Here is a 21,097-nt window from a genome sequence, read left to right as displayed (position 1 = left end):
AATTCCCGCCCTAACGAGGATTCGTTAATGAGCGCAAATCCCAGGATTTTTTTGGGCTGAAAAATTCATTTTCCATCCCTGAAATCCCAAATTTTGGGGAGGAAAATTGATTTTCCAGCCCCGAAATCCCAAATTTTGGGGGTAAAATTCAATTTCCATCCCTGAAATCCCAAATTTTGTGCTAAAAAATTCATTTTCCATCCCCGAAATCCCAAATTTTGGGGAGGAAAATTGATTTTCCAGCCCCGAAATCCCAAATTTTGGGGGTAAAATTCAATTTCCATCCCTGAAATCCCAAATTTTGTGCTGAAAAATTCATTTTCCATCCCCGAAATCCCAAATTTTGGGGGTAAAATTCATTTTCCTTCCCTGAAATCCCAAATTTTGGGGATAAATCTCATTTTCCATCCCTGAAATCCCAAATTTTGTGCTGAAAAATTCATTTTCCAGCCCTCAAATCCAAAATTTTGGGGAGGAAAATTCATTTTCCATCCCTGAAATCCCAAATTTTGTGCTGAAAAATTCATTTTCCATCCCTGAAATCCCAAATTTTGGGGATAAAATTCATTTTCCCTCCCTGAAATCCCAAATTTTGGGGATAAATCTCATTTTCCATCCCTGAAATCCCAAATTTTGGGGATAAATCTCATTTTCCATCCCTGAAATCCCAAATTTTGGGGATAAATCTCATTTTCCATCCCTGAAATCCCCAATTTTGGGGATAAATCTCATTTTCCATCCCTCAAATCCCCAATTTTGGGCTGAAAAATTCATTTTCCATCCCCCAAATCCCAAATTTTGTGGATAAATCTCATTTTCCCTCCCTCAAATCCCAAATTTTGTGGATAAATCTCATTTTCCACCCCTGAAATCCCAAATTTTGGGGATAAAATTCATTTTCCATCCCTGAAATCCCAAATTTTGGGGGTAAAATTCATTTTCCATCCCTGAAATCCCAAATTTTGGGCTGAAAAATTCATTTTCCATCCCTGAAATCCCCAATTTTGTGGATAAATCTCCTTTTCCATCCCTGAAATCCCCAATTTTGTGGATAAATCTCATTTTCCATCCCAGAAATCCCAAATTTTGTGGATAAATCTCCTTTTCCAACCCTGAAATCCCAAATTTTGGGGACAAATCTCATTTTCCATCCCTCAAAGCCCAAATTTTGTGGATAAAGCTCATTTTCCATCCCCCAAATCCCCAATTTTGGGGATAAATCTCATTTTCCATCCCCGAAATCCCAAATTTTTGGCTGAAAAATTCATTTTCCCTCCCTGAAATCCCAAATTTTGTGGATAAATCTCATTTTCCCTCCCTCAAATCCCCAATTTTGGGGGCGGACCGAGCTGGATTCCTGCCAAACCCGTGATCGGAGGCGGAAATGGGTGCAGACCCCTCCTCCCCAGCCCCGAAATCGGGGATTTTTGGGGGTGGTCTCGGCGTTTTGCCGGATTTCGGGGGGAGACCCCTCCTCCCCAGCCCCGAAATTGGGGATTTTTGGGGGTGGTCTCGGCGTTTTCCCGGATTTCGGGGGGAGACCCCTCCTCCCCAGCCCCGAAATCGGGGATTTTTGGGGGTGGTCTCGGCGTTTTGCCGGATTTCGGGTGCAGACCCCTCCTCCCCAGCCCCGAAATTGGGGATTTTTGGGGGTGGTCTCGGCGTTTTCCCGGATTTCGGGGGCAGACCCCTCCTCCCCAGCCCCGAAATCGGGGATTTTTGGGGGTGGTCTCGGCGTTTTGCCGGATTTCGGGGGGAGACCCCTCCTCCCCAGCCCCGAAATCGGGGATTTTTGGGGGTGGTCTCGGCGTTTTCCCGGATTTCGGGGGGAGACCCCTCCTCCCCAGCCCCGAAATTGGGGATTTTTGGGGGTGGTCTCGGCGTTTTCCCAGATTTCGGGGTGGGGGTCCCCGCTCCGGCCCCGCTGCCGTGGCCACAATGCCTGGAAAAGGCTTTTCCAGCGCTTCCGTGGGAAGGAAATTCCAGAGGCCCCTGCGGAATCTCCTTTTTTTGGCGTTTTTGGGATGGATTTTCTGCTGGGAGGGGTCGATCCTGGCGGGGATTCCCCCTCCCCCTCCTGCTTTGGGATCCATCCCGGATTTTTGGGGGGAAACCCCAGGATTTTGGGGCTGTTCCCATCCCCCTGGGAAGAGCCAGGATTCCCTCGGCAGGGAAATTCCCGGGGGTTTTTTGGGAAGGGAAGGGGAGTTTGGGGTGGGATTTGGGGATTTTCCGGGCAGGCTTGGGAAGGGATCCTGGAGCGGGATCCGTGCGGGATCCCTGCGGGATCCGGTGACTCAGGGGCCGCGCCCGGCCGCGCCCGGCGTTGGCATCTGCCGGGCCTGGCACGGCCAAAGTCCCGGCAGCGCCCGGAGCCGCCCCAGACACCGGGGTCGTGCCGGGACGCGGGGATTTGGGGCTGGGTGCCGGTGTTTGGAGCGGGGCCTGATCCCGAAATCCGGCCCGAAAAGCGGGTGTTGGGGTGGAGAGATGGCAGCTCTGCAAATAACGGGGGCTGGGGTTGTGGGATCCGGTTCCCAGTGGGATCCGGGACCTGGGATCAAACATTCCCAGTGGGATCCGGGACCTGGGATCAAACATTCCCAGTGGGATCTGTGACCTGGGATTGTTCCCAGTGGGATCCGTGACCTGGGATCGATCGTTCCCAGTGGGATCCGTGACCTGGGATCGATTGTTCCCAGTGGGATCGATAGCCTGGGATTGATCGTTCCCAGTGGGATCCATGACCTGGGATCGATTGTTCCCAGTGGGATCCGTGACCTGGGATTGATCATTCCCTGTGGGATCGATAGCCTGGGATCGATCATTCCCTGTGGGATCTGTGACCTGGGATCGATCGTTCCCAGTGGGATCCGTGACCTGGGATCGATCGTTCCCAGTGGGATCCGTGACCTGGGATCGATCATTCCCTGTGGGATCGATAGCCTGGGATCGATCGTTCCCAGTGGGATCCGTGACCTGGGATTGATCATTCCCTGTGGGATCGATAGCCTGGGATTGGGTGTTCCCGTGGGATTGATAGCCTGGGATCGATCGTTCCCAATGGGATCTGTGACCTGGGATTGTTCCCAGTGGGATCAGTGGGGTCACTCCTGGGGTCACTCCTGGATCAGTGGGGTCACTCCTGGGATCACTGGGGTCCCTCCTGGGGTCACTCCTGGATCCCTGGGGTCCCTCCCAGCAGGAACAGGAGTCCCCCCACTCCCGTTTTTCCTGTTTTTTCCCCCAAATCCGTGTTTTTCCGCAGACCTTCACGGCCTGGTGCAATTCCCACCTGCGCAAAGCCGGGACGCAGATCGAGAACATCGACGAGGATTTCCGGGATGGGCTCAAGCTGATGCTGCTGCTCGAGGTCATCTCGGGTAGGCCTGAGCCCCAAAACCCCAAACCTGGCCCCAAAACCCTCCAAACCTGGCCCTAAACCGGGCCCCAAAACCCCAAACCTGGTCCCAAAACCCCAAACCTGGCCCTAAACCCCAAACCTGGCCCCAAACCCCAAACCTGGCCCTAAACCTCAAACCTGGCCCCAAAACCTCAAACCAGGCCCCAAACCCCCCAAACCTGGTCCCAAAACCCCCAAACCTGGCCCTAAACCCCAAACCTGGCCCCAAAACCCCCAAACCTGGCCCTAAACCCCAAACCTGGTCCCAAAACCCCAAACCTGGCCCCAAAACCCCCAAACCTGGCCCTAAACCCCAAACCTGGCCCCAAAACCCCCAAACCTGGCCTCAGATCCTTAAACTGCACCCAAAAACCCCCAAAATGTGTCCAAGAAACCTCACTGGGCCCAAAGTCCTGAAACTTATCCCAAACCCTTTAACCCTGACCCCAAACCCTTTAACCCTGACCCCGATCCTTTAACCCCAATCACTGGTCCTGACCCCGATCCTTTAACCCTGACCCCGATCCTTTAACCCTGACCCTGATCCTTTAACCCTGACCCTGATCCTTTAACCCCGATCCTTTAACCCTGGCCCCGATCCTTTAACCCTGACCCTGATCCTTTAACCCTGACCCCGATCCTTTAACCCTGACCCCAAACCCTTTAACCCTGACCCCGATCCATTAACCCTGACCCCGATCCTTTAACCCTGACCCCGATCCTTTAACCCCGATCCTTTAACCCTGACCCCGATCCTTTAACCCTGACCCTGATCCCTCGGTCCTGACCCCGATCCTTTAACCCCGATCCTTTAACCCTGACCCCAAACCCTTTAACCCTGACCCCGATCCTTTAACCCTGACCCCGATCCTTTAACCCTGACCCCGATCCTTTAACCCTGACCCCAAACCCTTTAACCCTGACCCCGATCCATTAACCCTGACCCCGATCCTTTAACCCTGACCCTGATCCTTTAACCCTGACCCCGATCCTTTAACCCTGACCCCAAACCCTTTAACCCTGACCCCGATCCTTTAACCCTGACCCCGATCCTTTAACCCTGACCCCAAACCCTTTAACCCTGACCCCGATCCTTTAACCCTGACCCCAAACCCTTTAACCCTGACCCCAAACCCTTTAACCCTGACCCCGATCCTTTAACCCTGACCCCAAACCCTTTAACCCTGACCCCGATCCTTTAACCCTGACCCCAAACCCTTTAACCCTGACCCCGATCCATTAACCCTGACCCCGATCCTTTAACCCTGACCCCGATCCTTTAACCCTGACCCCGATCCTTTAACCCCGATCCTTTAACCCTGACCCCGATCCTTTAACCCTGACCCTGATCCTTTAACCCTGACCCCGATCCTTTAACCCCGATCCTTTAACCCTGACCCCGATCCTTTCACCCTGACCCCGATCCTTTAACCCTGACCCCGATCCTTTAACCCCGATCCTTTAACCCTGACCCCGATCCTTTAACCCTGACCCCGATCCTTTAACCCCGATCCTTTAACCCTGACCCCGATCCTTTCACCCTGACCCCGATCCTTTAACCCCGATCCTTTAACCCCAACCCCGATCCTTTAACCCCGATCCTTTAACCCTGACCCCGATCCTTTAACCCTGATCCTGATCCTTTAACCCTGACCCCGATCCTTTAACCCTGATCCCTCACTCCTGACCCTGATCCTTTAATCCCGATCCTTTAACCCCGACCCTGATCCTTTAACCCCGATCCTTTAACCCCGATCCTTTAACCCCGACCCCGATCCTTTAACCCCGATCCTTTAACCCTGACCCTGATCCCTGGTCCTGACCCCGATCCTTTAACCCTGACCCGAATCCTTTAACCTCGACCCTGATCCCTGGTCCTGACCCCGATCCTTTAACCCCGACCCCGCTGCAGGCGAGCGGCTCCCGAAGCCGGAGCGGGGCAAGATGAGGGTGCACAAGATCAACAACGTCAACAAGGCCCTGGATTTCATCGCCAGCAAAGGCGTCAAACTCGTCTCCATCGGCGCCGAGGGTGAGGCCCCGCCTCGGGATCCACCGGGATCCACCGGGATCCACCGGGATCCACCGGGATCCGCCCCTTTCAGCCCAAAATCGGGGTTTTGAGGGTGCCAGATCCCCCCACGGAGGCTCAGGGAGTGCCTGAGAGTTGTGGGAATCCCGGGAAGACTCAAAGGCAGCGGGTGCAGCTGGTGGAGGTGCCGGCTGTTGCGGGGATTTTGGTGGAACAATCGGGAATCTGGAGTTTTCCGGGGGTTCAGGGGATGTGGGGGCGGGATTGGGTCGGAGAAAGGGGGAAAATCGCGGAGCAGGGAAAGGAAAGGTCTGGAAAAGGGGAGGAAAAGAGGTGGGAAAGGGGGAAAAAAAAGCTGGAGCGGGGATAGGGAAAAATGGAAGAGGGGATAAAAAATATGGAGAAGGGGAGAAACGCTGGAGATGGGGAAAAATGGGTTCAAGGAGAAAAAGAAACCTGGGAGAGGGAGAAAATCCTGGAGATGGGAGGAAAATAAAACTGGAGCAGGGAGAAAATCCTGTGGGAAAGGGAAAGGAACACCTGGAGAAGGGAGAAAATCCCGAGGGAAAGGGAAAGGAACACCTGGAGAAGGAGAAAATTCCATGGGAAAGGGAAAGGAACACCTGGAGAAGGGAGAAAATCCCATGGGAAAGGGAAAGGAACACCTGGAGAAGGAGAAAATTCTGTGAGAAAGGGAAAGGAACACCTGGAGAAGGAGAAAATCCCGTGGGAAAGGGAAAGGAACACCTGGAGAAGGGAGAAAATCCCATGGAAAGGGAAAGGAACACCTGGAGAAGGAGAAAATTCTGTGGGAAAGGGAAAGGAACACCTGGAGAAGGAGAAAATCCCATGGAAAGGGAAAGGAACACCTGGAGAAGGAGAAAATTCTGTGGGAAAGGGAAAGGAACACCTGGAGAAGGAGAAAATTCCATGGGAAAGGGAAAGGAACACCTGGAGAAGGAGAAAATCCCATGGAAAGGGAAAGGAACACCTGGAGAAGAGAAAATTCCATGGAAAGGGAAAGGAACACCTGGAGAAGGAGAAAATCCCATGGAAAGGGAAAGGAACACCTGGAGAAGGGAGAAAATTCCGAGGGAAAGGGAAAGGAACACCTGGAGAAGGAGAAAATCCCATGGAAAGGGAAAGGAACACCTGGAGAAGGAGAAAATTCCATGGGAAAGGAAAGGAACACCTGGAGAAGGAGAAAATCCCTGGGAAAGGGAAAGGAACACCTGGAGAAGGGAGAAAATCCCATGGAAAGGGAAAGGAACACCTGGAGAAGGAGAAAATTCTGTGGGAAAGGGAAAGGAACACCTGGAGAAGGGAAAAAATCCCATGGAAAGGGAAAGGAACACCTGGAGAAGGGAGAAAATCCCATGGAAAGGGAAAGGAACACCTGGAGAAGGAGAAAATTCTGTGGGAAAGGGAAAGGAACACCTGGAGAAGGAGAAAATTCCATGGAAAGGGAAAGGAACACCTGGAGAAGGAGAAAATTCTGTTGGAAAGGGAAAGGAACACCTGGAGAAGGAGAAAATCCCATGGAAAGGGAAAGGAACACCTGGAGAAGGAGAAAATTCTGTGGGAAAGGGAAAGGAACACCTGGAGAAGGAGAAAATCCCATGGAAAGGGAAATTAACACCTGGAGAAGGAGAAAATTCCATGGGAAAGGGAAAGGAACACCTGGAGAAGGGAGAAAATCCCGTGGGAAAGGGAAAGGAACACCTGGAGAAGGAGAAAATCCCATGGGAAAGGGAAAGGAACACCTGGAGAAGGAGAAAATTTCATGGGAAGGGAAAGGAACACCTGGAGAAGGGAGAAAATTCTGTTGTAAAGGGAGAGGAACACCTGGAGAAGAGAAAATCCCATGGAAAGGGAAAGGAACACCTGGAGAAGGAGAAAATCCCGTGGGAAAGGGAAAGGAACACCTGGAGAAGGAGAAAATTATATGGAAAGGGAAAGGAACACCTGGAGAAGGAGAAAATCCCATGGGAAAGGGAAAGGAACACCTGGAGAAGGGAGAAAATCCCTGGGAAAGGGAAAGGAACACCTGGAGAAGGGAGAAAATTCTGTTGGAAAGGGAAAGGAACACCTGGAGAAGGAGAAAATTCCATGGAAAGGGAAAGGAACACCTGGAGAAGGGAGAAAATTCCATGGGAAAGGGAAAGGAACACCTGGAGAAGGAGAAAATCCCATGGGAAGGGAAAGGAACACCTGGAGAAGGAGAAAATTCCATGGGAAAGGGAAAGGAACACCTGGAGAAGGAGAAAATCCCGAGGGAAAGGGAAAGGAACACCTGGAGAAGGGAAAAAATCCCATGGGAAGGGAAAGGAACACCTGGAGAAGGGAAAAAATCCCATGGAAAGGGAAAGGAACACCTGGAGAAGGAGAAAATCCCGTGGGAAAGGGAAAGGAACACCTGGAGAAGGAGAAAATTCCATGGAAAGGGAAAGGAACACCTGGAGAAGGAGAAAATCCCATGGGAAAGGGAGAGGAACACCTGGAGAAGGAGAAAATTCCATGGGAAAGGGAAAGGAACACCTGGAGAAGGGAGAAAATTCCGAGGGAAAGGGAAAGGAACACCTGGAGAAGGGAGAAAATTCCGTGGGAAAGGGAAAGGAACACCTGGAGAAGGAGAAAATCCCATGGAAAGGGAAAGGAACACCTGGAGAAGGAGAAAATCCCGTGGGAAAGGGAAAGGAACACCTGGAGAAGGAGAAAATCCCATGGAAAGGGAAAGGAACACCTGGAGAAGGAGAAAATCCCATGGGAAGGGAAAGGAACACCTGGAGAAGGGAGAAAATCCCATGGAAAGGGAAAGGAACACCTGGAGAAGGGAGAAAATCCCGAGGGAAAGGGAAAGGAACACCTGGAGAAGGAGAAAATTCTGTTGTAAAGGGAGAGGAACACCTGGAGAAGGGAGAAATGCTTGGAGAGGGGAAAAAACCGGGAAGAACTCGGGGTTTGTCCTCCCTGAGCCGGGCTCTGTGCTCTGCCCGGGGCTGGCAGCGGATCCTTGGGATCCCTGTGGGATCTGGGACCGTTCCCTGTGGGATCTGGGACCGTTCCCTGTGGGATCTGGGACCGTTCGGGATCAGGACCTTTCCCTGTGGGATCAGGACCATTCCCTGCGGTTCCCTGCAGGATCAGAACCATTCCCTGTGGTTCCCTGCGGGATCAGAACCATTCCCTGCAGGATCAGGACCTTTCCCTGCGGTTCCCTGCGGGATCAGAACCTTTCCCTGTGGGATCAGGACCTTTCCCTGTGGGATCAGGACCATTCCCTGTGGGATCAGGACCTTTCCCTGTGGGATCAGGACCTTTCCCTGCGGTTCCCCGTGGGATCAGGACCTTTCCCTGCGGGATCAGGACCGTTCCCTGCGGTTCCCCGTGGGATCAGAACCTTTCCCTGCGGGATCAGGACCGTTCCCTGCGGTTCCCTGCGGGATCAGAACCTTTCCCTGTGGGATCAGGACCTTTCCCTGTGGGATCATAACCTTTCCCTGCGGGATCAGAACCTTTCCCTGCGGGATCAGAACCTTTCCCTGCGGAATCAGGACCTTTCCCTGTGGTTCCCTGTGGGATCAGGACCTTTCCCTGCGGGATCAGAACCTTTCCCTGCGGTTCCCCGCGGGATCCCCCCGTGATCTGCCCCGGGGCCGGGCGTTCCCCGCTGGCAGCGGCTCCGGCCGGGCCGGTTTGTTGGGATCAGCTGGAAAACCTCGGGAAAGCTCCCGGAGCCGAGCGAGTCCCGACCGGCCCCGGAGCCGGGAGACGCCCGGCAGCCGCCCCCGTCCCAGGAATTCCCAAAAAGCCACGGGAATGCTGCCTGGGATCGGCGCGGGGAGCCCGGAATTCCTGCCCCTCTGGAATTCCTCCCTCCGGGCTTTCCCAGCTCTTTTCCGGCCCCGGCAATTCCACGGCCCCAGGATTCCGTGATCCCGTCGGGATCTGGAATTCCGGGATCCCTCCGTCCTGCAATCCCACAAAGGCAGCGTCCCGTGATTCCCTCCCTTTGGGCTCCCCTCGTCCTGAAATCTGGTGTGCTGAGATCCCGTAAATGCGGGATCCCGTAAATCCGGGATCCTGCGATTCCCAGAGCCCGTAAATCCGGGATCCCATAAATCCAGGATCTGCGATTCCCAGAGCCCGTAAATCCGGGATCTGTGATTCCCAGAGCCCGTAAATCCGGGATCTGTGATTCCCAGAGCCCGTAAATCCGGGATCCTGCGACTCCCAGAGCCCGTAAATCCGGGATCCTGCGATTCCCAGAGCCCGTAAATCCGGGATCTGTGATTCCCAGAGCCCGTAAATCCGGGATCCTGCGATTCCCAGAGCCCGTAAATGCGGGATCTGTGATTCCCAGAGCCCGTAAATCCGGGATCCCGTAAATCCGGGATCCTGCGACTCCCAGAGCCCGTAAATCCGGGATCTGTGATTCCCAGAGCCCGTAAATCCGGGATCTGTGATTCCCAGAGCCCGTAAACCCGGGATCCTGTGATTCCCAGAGCCCGTAAATCCAGGATCTGTGATTCCCAGAGCCCGTAAATCCGGGATCTGTGATTCCCAGAGCCCGTAAATCCGGGATCCTGCGATTCCCAGAGCCCGTAAATCCGGGATCTGTGATTCCCAGAGCCCGTAAATCCGGGATCTGTGATTCCCAGAGCCTGTAAATCCGGGATCTGTGATTCCCAGAGCCCGTAAATCCGGGATCCCGTAAACCCGGGATCCTGTGATTCCCAGAGCCCGTAAATCCGGGATCCTGCGATTCCCAGAGCCCGTAAATCCGGGATCCCGTAAACCCGGGATCCTGTGATTCCCAGAGCCCGTAAATCCGGGATCTGTGATTCTCAGAGCCCGTAAATGCGGGATCCCGTAAATGCGGGATCTGTGATTCCCAGAGCCCGTAAATCCGGGATCCTGCGATTCCCAGAGACCGTAAATCCGGGATCTGTGATTCCCAGAGCCCGTAAATCCGGGATCCTGCGATTCCCAGAGCCCGTAAATCCGGGATCCCGTAAATCCGGGATCCGTGATTCCCAGATCCTGTAAATCCAGGATCCCATAAATCCAGGATCCTGCAATTCCCAGATCCCATAAATCCAGGATGCTGTGATTCCCAGATCCTGTAAATCCAGGATCTCGTGATTCCCAGATCCTGTAAATCTGGGATCCTGCGATTCCCAGAGCCCGTAAATCCGGGATCCCATAAATCCAGGATCCCGTGATTCCCAGATCCCATAAACCCAGGATCCCATAAACCCAGGACCCTGCGATTCCCAGATCCCGCAGGATTCCCAGATCCCGCAGGATTCCCGCAGATCCGTTCCTTCCAGCATTCCACAATTCCTGGCCCGGCCCATTCCAGGATCCCGTAACCTCCCCTCCCCCTCCCCCTTTCCCTTGGGAGGATTCCCGCCCGCAATTCCGGCGGTTCTTCCCGGCAGAGATCGTGGACGGCAACGCCAAGATGACGCTGGGGATGATCTGGACCATCATCCTGCGCTTCGCCATCCAGGACATCTCCGTGGAAGGTAACGGGGGGCGGGATCCGCTCCCGGAGCCGCGGGATCCACCCGGGATCCAGCCTGGGATCCAGCCCGGGATCCAGCCTGGGATCCAGCCCGGGATCCAGCCTGGGGTCCACCCGGGGTCCAGCCTGGGATCCACCCAGGGTCCAGCCCGGGATCCAGCCTGGGATCTACCCGGGATCCACCCTGGGGTCCATCCGGGGTCCAGCCTGGGATCCACCTGGGGTCCAGCCCGGGATCCACCCAGGGTCCAGCCTGGGATCCACCTGGGGTCCAGCCTGGGATCTTCCCGGGATCCACCCGGGGTCCAGCCTGGGGTCCAGCCTGGGATCTTCCCGGGATCCACCCAGGATCCATCCGGGGTCCAGCCCGGGATCCACCCTGGGATTCACCCTGGGATCTACCCAGGATCCAGCTGGGGTCCAGCCCGGGATTCATCCGGGGTCCAGCCCAGGATCCAGCCCGGGATCCATAATGGGTCCAGCCCGGGATCCACCCCAGGATCTACCCAGGATCTACCCAGGATCCAGCTGGGGTCCAGTCTGGGATCCACCCCAGGGTCCAGCCCGGGATCCACCCCGGGATCCACCCTGGGATCCACCTGGGATCCACCCCAGGGTCCAGCCCAGGATCTGCTTGGGGTCCACCCGGGATCCAGCCCGGGATCTACCTGGGATCCAGCCTGGGGTCCAGCCCAGGGGTCCACCCGGGATTCAGCCTGGGATCCATTGTGGGATCCACCCGGGATCCATCCCGGCTCCCTGTTCCCGCAGAGACCTCGGCCAAGGAGGGGCTCCTGCTCTGGTGCCAGCGGAAAACGGCTCCGTACAAGAACGTCAACGTCCAGAACTTCCACATCAGGTCCTTCCTCCTCCTCCTCCTTCATCCTCTTCTTCATCCTCCTCCTTCCTCCTCCTCCTTCATCCTCCTCCTCCTTCCTCCTCCTTCATCCTCCTCCTCCTTCATCCTCTTCTTCATCCTCCTCCTTCCTCCTCCTTCATCCTCCTCCTCCTTCATCCTCTTCTTCATCCTCCTCCTTCCTCCTCCTTCCTCCTTCATCCTCTTCTTCATCCTCCTCCTTCCTCCTCCTCCTTCCTCCTCCTCCTCCTTCCTCCTCCTCCTTCATCCTCCTTCATCCTCCTTCATCCTCTTCTTCATCCTCCTCCTTCCTCCTCCTCCTTCATCCTCCTCCTTCCTCCTCCTCCTCCTTCATCCTCTTCTTCATCCTCCTCCTTCCTCCTCCTCCTTCCTCCTCCTTCCTCCTCTTTCTCTCCCTTCCTTCTCCCCCTCCTCTTCCTCTTCTTCCTCCTCTTCCTCCCAGATTCCCCATGGATTCCCCGGGATCCGATTCTGGTTTTCCCTGTGGATTCCCTGGGATCTGATCCCCGTTTTCCCCTGTGGATTCCCCGGGATCCGATCCCGGTTTTCCCTGTGGATTCCCCGGGATGCGATCCCGGTTTCCCCCGTGGATTCCCCGGGATCCGATCCCGGTTTTCCCTGTGGATTCCCCGGGATCCGATCCCGGTTTCCCCCGTGGATTCCCCGGGATCCGATCCCGGTTTTCCCTGTGGATTCCCCGGGATCGGATCCCGGTTTCCCCCGTGGATTCCCCGGGATTGGATCCCGGTTTTCCCCGTGGATTCCTCGGGATCGGATCCCGGTTTTCCCCATGGATTCCCCGGGATTGGATCCCGGTTTTCCCCGTGGATTCCCCGGGATTGGATCCTGGTTTTCCCCGTGGATTCCCCGGGATCCGATCCCGGTTTTCCCCGTGGATTCCCCGGGATCTGATCCCGGTTTTCCCCGTGGATTCCCCGGGATCCGATCCCGGTTTTCCCCGTGGATTCCCCGGGATCTGATCCCGGTTTCCCCCGTGGATTCCCTGGGATCCGATCTCGTTTCCCCCGTGGATTCCCCGGGATCTGATCCCATTTTCCCACAGCTGGAAGGACGGGCTGGCCTTCAACGCCCTCATCCACCGGCACCGCCCGGAGCTGATCGAGTACGACAAGCTCCGGAAGGTAAATCCCCGCCTTCCCCACGGGAATTCCGGGAATTCCGGGAATTCCCAGCCCACGGAGCCTCTCCTCTCCCGCAGGACGACCCCGTCACCAACCTCAACAACGCCTTCGAGGTGGCCGAGAAGTTCCTGGACATTCCCAAGATGCTGGATGCCGAGGGTAAGCCCGGAGCCCCGGGATCCACGGGATCCCAGACGGGATCCGCGGGATCCCAGACGGGATTTCCTGGCAGGAGGCGCCGGATCCCGGAGGAAGCGGCCGATTTAACCGGGGTTTTTCCCGTCCAGGTGGATTTAGCCGGGATTTGGGATCCTCAGAGCGGATTCCGGGCTCTGCCAGGGGCATTCCCCGCTTTGTTCCCAGTTTAACGCAATCCGGCGATCCCATAAAAATCCAGGATCCGTAAAAAACCCTGGATCCCGTCGCTCTGCGATCCCGTGGATCCTGGAATTCCAGGATTCCTTAAATCCACAATTACCCAGCTCAGGGATCCCAGAATTCCTGGATCCCACGATTCCCAGACATCACAGATCCACCGGGATCCCCCAGATCCGCCGGGATCCCCCAGATCCAGGATTCCCACGGGATTCTGGGATTCTTTGATTCCACGATCCCGTGCTCCCGGGACCGGAGGATTCTCAGGACTCCCCACTTGTACGATCCCACAATTCCAGGATCCCACAATTCCAGGATCCCACAATTCCAGGATCCCACAATTCCAGGATCCCAAAAACCTGGGATTCCCAAATTCCAGCATCCCACAAATCTGGGATTCCACAAATTCCAGGATCCCGCAAATCTGGGATTCCCAAATTCCGGCATCCCATAATATTCCTTATTCCAGGACCCCCCAATTCCAGGATCCCACAATTCCAGGACCCCCCAATTCCAGGATCCCACAATTCCAGGATCCCAAAAACCTGGGATTCCCAAATTCCGGCATCCCGCAAATCTGGGATTCCCAAATTCCGGCATCCCATAATATTCCTTATTCCAGGATCCCCCAATTCCAGGATCCCAGGACCCCCCAATTCTAGGACCCCCCAATTCCAGGACCCCCCAATTCCAGGATCCCACAATTCCAGGACCCCCCATTTCCAGGACCCCCCAATTCCAGGATCCCACAATTCCAGGACCCCCCAATTCCAGGACCCCCCAATTCCAGGATCCCAGGACCCCCCAATTCCAGGATCCCCCAATTCCAGGACCCCCCAATTCCAGGATCCCCCAATTCCACGACCCCCCAATTCCAGGACCCCCCATTTCCAGGACCCCCCAATTCCAGGACCCCCCAATTCCAGGACCCCACAATTCCAGGTCCCCACAATTCCAGGATCCCCCAATTCCAGGATCCCAGGATCCCCCAATTCCAGGATCCCCCCAATTCCAGGACCCCCCAATTCCAGGACCCCCCAATTCCAGGATCCCACAATTCCAGGACCCCCCAATTCCAGGATCCCCCAATTCCAGGATCCCCCAATTCCAGGATCCCAGGACCCCCCAATTCCAGGATCCCACAATTCCAGGATCCCCCAATTCCAGGATCCCAGGACCCCCCAATTCCAGGATCCCACAATCCCAGGACCCCACAATTCCAGGATCCCAGGACCCCACAATTCCAGGACCCCCCATCTCTTCCCCCATTTCCAGGACCCCACAATTCCAGGATCCCCCAATTCCAGGATCCCCCAATTCCAGGATCCCAGGACCCCACAATTCCAGGACCCCCCAATCCCAGGACCCCCCAATCCCAGGACCCCCCAATTCCAGGATCCCCGGATCCCCCCAATTCCAGGACCCCCCAATCCCAGGACCCCCCAATTCCAGGATCCCCCAATCCCAGGACCCCCCAATTCCAGGATCCCCCCCAATTCCAGGACCCCCCAATCCCAGGACCCCCCAATTCCAGGATCCCAGGACCCCCCAATCCCAGGATCCCACAATTCCAGGATCCCCCAATTCCAGGATCCCACAATTCCAGGATCCCCCAATCCCAGGATCCCAGGACCCCCCAATTCCAGGATCCCAGGACCCCCCAATTCCAGGACCCCCCAGTTCCAGGATCCCAGGACCCCCCAATTCCAGGACCCCCCAGTTCCAGGATCCCAGGACCCCCCAATTCCAGGACCCCCCAATTCCAGGACCCCCCAATTCCAGGATCCCCCCCAACTCCAGGACCCCCCAATTCCAGGACCCCCCAATTCCAGGATCCCCCCCAACTCCAGGACCCCACAATTCCAGGATCCCAGGACCCCCCAATTCCAGGATCCCAGGACCCCCCAATCCCAGGACCCCCCATCTCTTCCCTCATTTCCAGGCTCCAGGAGGACTCTCCCGCCCTAATCCCGATTTTTATTCCCGTTCAGCCCCGATCCCTGCGCGTTTCCCAGGATTTGGGACACCGGGAGCGGGATCCAACTTTCCTCCCGGTTTCCTCCCAGTTTGCTCCCGGTTTCCTCCCAGTTTGCTCCCGGTTTCCTCCCAGTTTGCTCCCACTTTGCTCCCGGTTTCCTCCCAGTTTGCTCCTGGTTTCCTCCTGGTTTCCTCCCAGTTTGCTCCTGGTTTCCTCCTGCTTTCCTCCCAGTTTGCTCCTGGTTTGCTCCTGGTTTCCTCCTGGTTTCCTCCCAGTTTGCTCCCAGATTCCTCCCGGTTTGCTCCTGGTTTCCTCCTGCTTTCCTCCCAGTTTCCTCCTGCTTTCCTCCCACTTTGCTCCCACTTTGCTCCCAGTTTGCTCCCAGTTTGCTCCCAGTTTCCTCCCAGTTTGCTCCCAGTTTGCTCCCAGTTTGCTCCTGGTTCCCTCCCGGTTTGCTCCTGGTTTCCTCCTGCTTTCCTCCCGGTTTGCTCCCACTTTGCTCCCAGTTTGCTCCCGGTTTGCTCCCGGTTTGCTCATGGTTTCCTCCTGCTTTCCTCCCAGTTTGCTCCCAGTTTGCTCCTGGTTCCCTCCTGGTTTGCTCCCAGTTTGCTCCTGGTTTCCTCCTGCTTTGCTCCCAGTTTCCTTCCAGTTTCCTCCTGGTTCCCTCCTGGTTTGCTGCCAGTTTGCTCCCGCTTTGCTCCCGGTTTGCTCCTGGTTTCCTCCTGCTTTCCTCCCAGTTTCCTCCTGCTTTCCTCCCGGTTTGCTCCCACTTTGCTCCCGGTTTGCTCCTGGTTCCCTCCCGGTTTGCTCCCGGTTTCCTCCCGGTTTGCTCCCGGTTTGCTCCTGGTTTGCTCCCAGTTTCCTCCCAGTTTCCTCCCGGTTTGCTCCCAGTTTGCTCCCAGTTTGCTCCCAGTTTGCTCCTGCTTTCCTCCTGCTTTCCTCCTGGTTCCCTCCAGGTTTGCTCCCAGTTTGCTCCTGGTTCCCTCCCGGTTTGCTCCTGGTTCCCTCCCGGTTTGCTCCCAGTTTGCTCCCACTTTGCTCCTGCTTTCCTCCTGCTTTCCTCCCGGTTTGCTCCCAGTTTGCTCCCAGTTTCCTCCTGCTTTCCTCCCAGTTTGCTCCCAGTTTGCTCCCGGTTTGCTCCTGGTTTCCTCCTGCTTTCCTCCCAGTTTCCTCCTGGTTTGCTCCCAGTTTGCTCCCAGTTTCCTCCCAGTTTCCTCCCAGTTTGCTCCCAGTTTGCTCCTGGTTTCCTCCTGCTTTCCTCCCGGTTTCCTCCCAGTTTCCTCCCGGTTTGCTGCCGGTTTGCTCCCGGTTTCCTCCTGGTTTCCTCCTGCTTTCCTCCCGGTTTGCTGCCAGTTTGCTCCCGGTTTCCTCCCGGTTTGCTCCCGGTTTGCTCCCGGTTTCCTCCTGCTTTCCTCCCGGTTTCCTCCCGGTTTGCTGCCGGTTTGCTCCCGGTTTCCTCCTGGTTTCCTCCTGCTTTCCTCCCGGTTTGCTGCCAGTTTGCTCCCGGTTTCCTCCTGGTTTCCTCCTGCTTTCCTCCCGGTTTGCTGCCAGTTTGCTCCCGGTTTCCTCCCGGTTTCCTCCCACTTTGCTCCCACTTTCCTCCCAGTTTGCTCCCAGTTTGCTCCCAGTTTGCTCCCAGTTTGCTCCCAGTTTCCTCCCGGTTTGCTCCCGGTTTGCTCCCGGTTTGCTCCCGGTTTACGGGGCGCGGTTCCTTGCAGACATCGTGAGCACGGCGCGGCCGGACGAGAAGGCCATCATGACCTACGTCTCCAGCTTCTACCACGCCTTCTCCGGGGCCCAGAAGGTACCGGGAGCCTCCTCCCGGCCCCTCCGGAACCTCCCGGAACCTCCCGGAACCTTCCGGAACCTTCCTTCCGGAACCTTCCTTCCGGAATTCTCTCTCTCCGCTCTCTCACGCCGCTTCTCTTCCAGCCACGGCCGCTGTCGCTTGTTGTTTTTTGGGGTGGGAGTTCCGGGGTGGTCCCGGGCTGGCTCACGAGGGGTTAAATCTGCCGGGGGGCGGGGGGGGTTCCCGGAATTCCCGGGAAAAATCCGTAGGAAATCCGCGGAAATCCGCGGGATTGCGTGGGAATAATTGGAAGTCCAGGAGGGATCCGTGGGGATCCGTGGAAATCCTTGGGAATCCATGGGAAATTAATGGGAATCCATGGGAAATCCTTGGGAATCCATGGGAATCCATGGGAAATCCATGGGAATTCATGGGAAATCCATGGAAATTCATGGAAAATTAATGGGAATCCATGGGAATCCATGGGAAATTAATGGGAATCCATGGGAAATCCATGGGAATCCATGGGAAATCCTTGGGAATCCATGGGAAATCCTTGGGAATCCATGGGAAATCCATGGGAAATTAATGGGAAATTAATGGGAATTCATGGGAAATCCATGGGAATTCATGGAAAATTAATGGGAATCCATGGGAATCCATGGGAAATTAATGGGAATCCATGGGAAATCCATGGGAAATAAATGTGAAATTAATGGGAATCCATGGGAAATTAATGGGAATCCATGGGAAATCCTTGGGAATCCATGGGAATCCATGGGAAATCAATGGGAAATTAATGGGAATTCATGGGAAATCCATGGGAATTCATGGAAAATTAATGCGAATCCATGGGAAATTAATGGGAATCCATGGGAAATCCATGGGAAATTAATGGGAATCCATGGGAAATCCTTGGGAAATTAATGGGAATCCATGGGAAATCCTTGGGAATCCATGGGAAATCCATGGGAAATTCATGGAAAATTAATGGGAATCCATCGAAAATTAATGGGAAATTAATGGGAAATTAATGGGAATCCATGGAAATCCATGGAAATTCATGGGAAATTAATGGGAATCCATGGGAAATTAATGGGAATTCATGGGAATCCATGGGAAATTAATGGGAATTCATGGGAAATCCATGGGAATCCTTGGGAATCCATGGGAAATCCATGGGAATTCATGGAAAATTAATGGGAATTCATGGGAAATTAATGGGAATCCATGGGAAATTAATGGGAATCCATGGGAATCCATGGAAAATTAATGGGAATCCATGGGAAATTAATGGAAATCCAAGGGAATCCATGGAAATCCATGGGAAATTAATGGGAATCCATGGGAAATTAATGGGAATCCATGGAAATACTTGGAAATTCATGGAAAATTAATGGAAATCCAAGGGAATCCTTGGAAATTCATGGAAAATTAATGGGAATCCATGGAAATTAATGGGAAATTAATGGGAATCCATGGGAAATTAATGGGAATCCATGGAAATTAATGGGAAATTAATGGGAATCCATGGGAAATTAATGGAAATCCATGGGAAATCCATGGGAATCCATGGGAAATCCATGGGAAATTAATGGGAATCCATGGGAAATCCATGGGAAATTAATGGGAATCCATGGGAAATTAATGGGAATCCATGGAAATACTTGGAAATTCATGGAAAATTAATGGAAATCCAAGGGAATCCTTGGAAATTCATGGGAAATTAATGGGTATCCATGGGAAATCCATGGGAAATTAATGGGAATCCATGGGAAATTAATGGGAATCCATGGAAATACTTGGAAATTCATGGAAAATTAATGGAAATCCAAGGGAATCCTTGGAAATTCATGGGAAATTAATGGGTATCCATGGGAAATCCATGGGAAATTAATGGGAATCCATGGGAATCCATGAGAATCCATGGGAAAATCCATGGGAATCCATGGGAAATTAATGGGAATCCATGGAAATCAATGGGAATCCATGGGAAATCAATGGGAATCCATGAAAAATAATTGGAATCCATGGGAAATTAATTGGAATCCATTGGAAATCCTGGATAAATCCATGGGAATCCATGGGAAATCAATGTGACTCCATGGGAATCCATGGGAAATCAATGGTAAATCCATGGGAATCCATTGGAATCCATGGGAAATCACTGGGAATTTTGAGAATCCATGGTAAAATCCATGGGAATCCATGGAAAATTAATGGGAAATCCATGGGAATCAATGGGAAATCAATGGGAATCCATGAAAAATCAATGGGAATTTTGAGAATCCATGGGAAAATCCATGGGAATCCATGGAAAATCAATGGGAATCCATGAAAAATAATTGGAATACATGGGAAATTAATTGGAATCCACGATAAATCCATGGGAATCCATGGGAATCCCTTGGAATCCACGGGAAATCCACGGGAATCCCCGGAATTCCGTGGGAGATCCCGATCCGCAGTGGGAGCCCGGAGCAGAACCAACGAGAGGCAGAACAAAACCCCTCAGGAGGCGGCTCGGGGCCATCCCGGCGCCGGGGATTTGGGGAATTCTGGGAATTTTGGGAATTCTGGGAATGCTGCTGGAGCCTGTCCCTGTGCTGTGCTCTCCTCCCCGGGCAGACATCGTGGGCACGCTGCGGCCCGACGAGAAAGCCATCATGACCTACGTGTCCTGCTTCTACCACGCCTTCTCCGGGGCCCAGAAGGTGAGCCCGGCCCCGGGGATCCGCCTGGCAGCGGGATCTGATCGGGATCTGGCCAGGATCCGCCTGGCAGCGGGATCTGATCGGGATCTGATCGGGATCTGATCGGGATCTGATCGGGATCTGCCCGCGATCTGATCGGGATCTGGCCAGGATCCGCCTGGCAGCGGGATCTGATCGGGATCTGATTGGGATCTGGCCAGGATCCGCCTGGCAGCGGGATCTGATCGGGATCTGGCCAGGATCTGCCTGGGAGCAGGATCTGATCGGGATCAGGCCGGGATCCGCCTGGCAGCGGGATCTGATCGGGATCTGCCCGGGATGCACCTGGCAGCGGGATCTGATCGGGATCTGGCCGGGATCCGCCTGGCAGCGGGATCTGATCGGGATCTGCCCGGGATGCACCTGGCAGCGGGATCTGATCGGGATCTGGCCGGGATCCGCCTGGCAGCGGGATCTGATCGGGATCTGGCCGGGATCCGCCTGGCAGCGGGATCTGATCGGGATCTGGCCGGGATCTGGCCAGGATCCGCCTGGCAGCGGGGTCTGCCCGGGATCTGCCCGGGATCTGATGGGAATCTGCCTGGGATCCACCTGGGAGCGGGATCTGGCCGGGATCTGCCTGGGAGCGGGATCTGGGATTGGCCTGGGATCCGCCTGGGAGTGGGGATCTGCTGGGGATCTGCTGGGGATCTACCTGGGATCTGCCTGGCTGCTGCTCTGCTTGGCTTGGGATGGGAATTGGGGTCTGGCTCTGCTCCTCGGGATCTTTCCTGGATCCCTTTCCTCGTTCCTTTCTTTATTCCCTGATCTTTATCCTTTTATTACGTTTCTTTATCTCTTTATTTCTTCCTTTTTTTCTTTATTTTCTTTATTTCCTTTCTTTATTCTCTTTATTCTCTTCCTTTATTTCTTTTCTTTATTCCTTTATTCTTTTATTCCTTTATTCTTTTATTCTTTTATTCCTTTATTCCTTCATTCTTTTATTTCTTTCTTTCTTTCTTCCTTTCCTTTTGACTCCCTTTCCCTGGGGCTGGGGGTGTCCCCGACCCCCATTTCCCGACCCCGATCCCAACCCTGATCCTGATCCTGACCCTGATCCCCATTTCCTGATCCCGACCCTGATCCCGACCCCCATTTCCCGACCCCGATCCCGACCCTGATCCCGATCCCGACCCCGATCCCGACCCCGATCCCCATTTCCTGATCCCGACCCTGATCCCGACCCTGATCCTGATCCCGACCCTGATCCCGACCCTG

The 21,097-nt window shown here is 54.5% G+C and overlaps 1 protein-coding gene across 5 annotated transcripts in view; it reads left to right on the top strand.

Moving 5' to 3' along the window:
* ACTN4 (actinin alpha 4) overlaps positions 1-21,097 on the top strand; it is a 53,484-nt gene that overhangs the window by 8,110 nt on the left and 24,277 nt on the right. For 3 of the 5 annotated variants that reach the window (XM_086872104.1, XM_086872101.1, XM_086872105.1), the window contains exons 2-8: positions 3,269-3,383; positions 5,316-5,435; positions 10,880-10,966; positions 11,737-11,824; positions 12,906-12,984; positions 13,062-13,143; positions 19,755-19,840. In XM_086872104.1, the coding sequence (XP_086728230.1) occupies positions 3,269-3,383; positions 5,316-5,435; positions 10,880-10,966; positions 11,737-11,824; positions 12,906-12,984; positions 13,062-13,143; positions 19,755-19,840 (657 nt within the window). Of the gene's footprint in view, positions 1-3,268; positions 3,384-5,315; positions 5,436-10,879; positions 10,967-11,736; positions 11,825-12,905; positions 12,985-13,061; positions 13,144-17,055; positions 17,142-19,754; positions 19,841-21,097 lie in introns of all 5 variants that reach the window. The other 2 variants (XM_086872103.1, XM_086872102.1) reach the window with 1 other exon arrangement.

This window comes from Cyanistes caeruleus, chromosome 38 (assembly GCF_971803275.1).
Source record: "Cyanistes caeruleus chromosome 38, bCyaCae1.hap1.1, whole genome shotgun sequence".
NCBI classification, from domain to species: domain Eukaryota; kingdom Metazoa; phylum Chordata; class Aves; order Passeriformes; family Paridae; genus Cyanistes; species Cyanistes caeruleus.
This window is presented reverse-complemented; position numbering and strand designations above follow the sequence as displayed.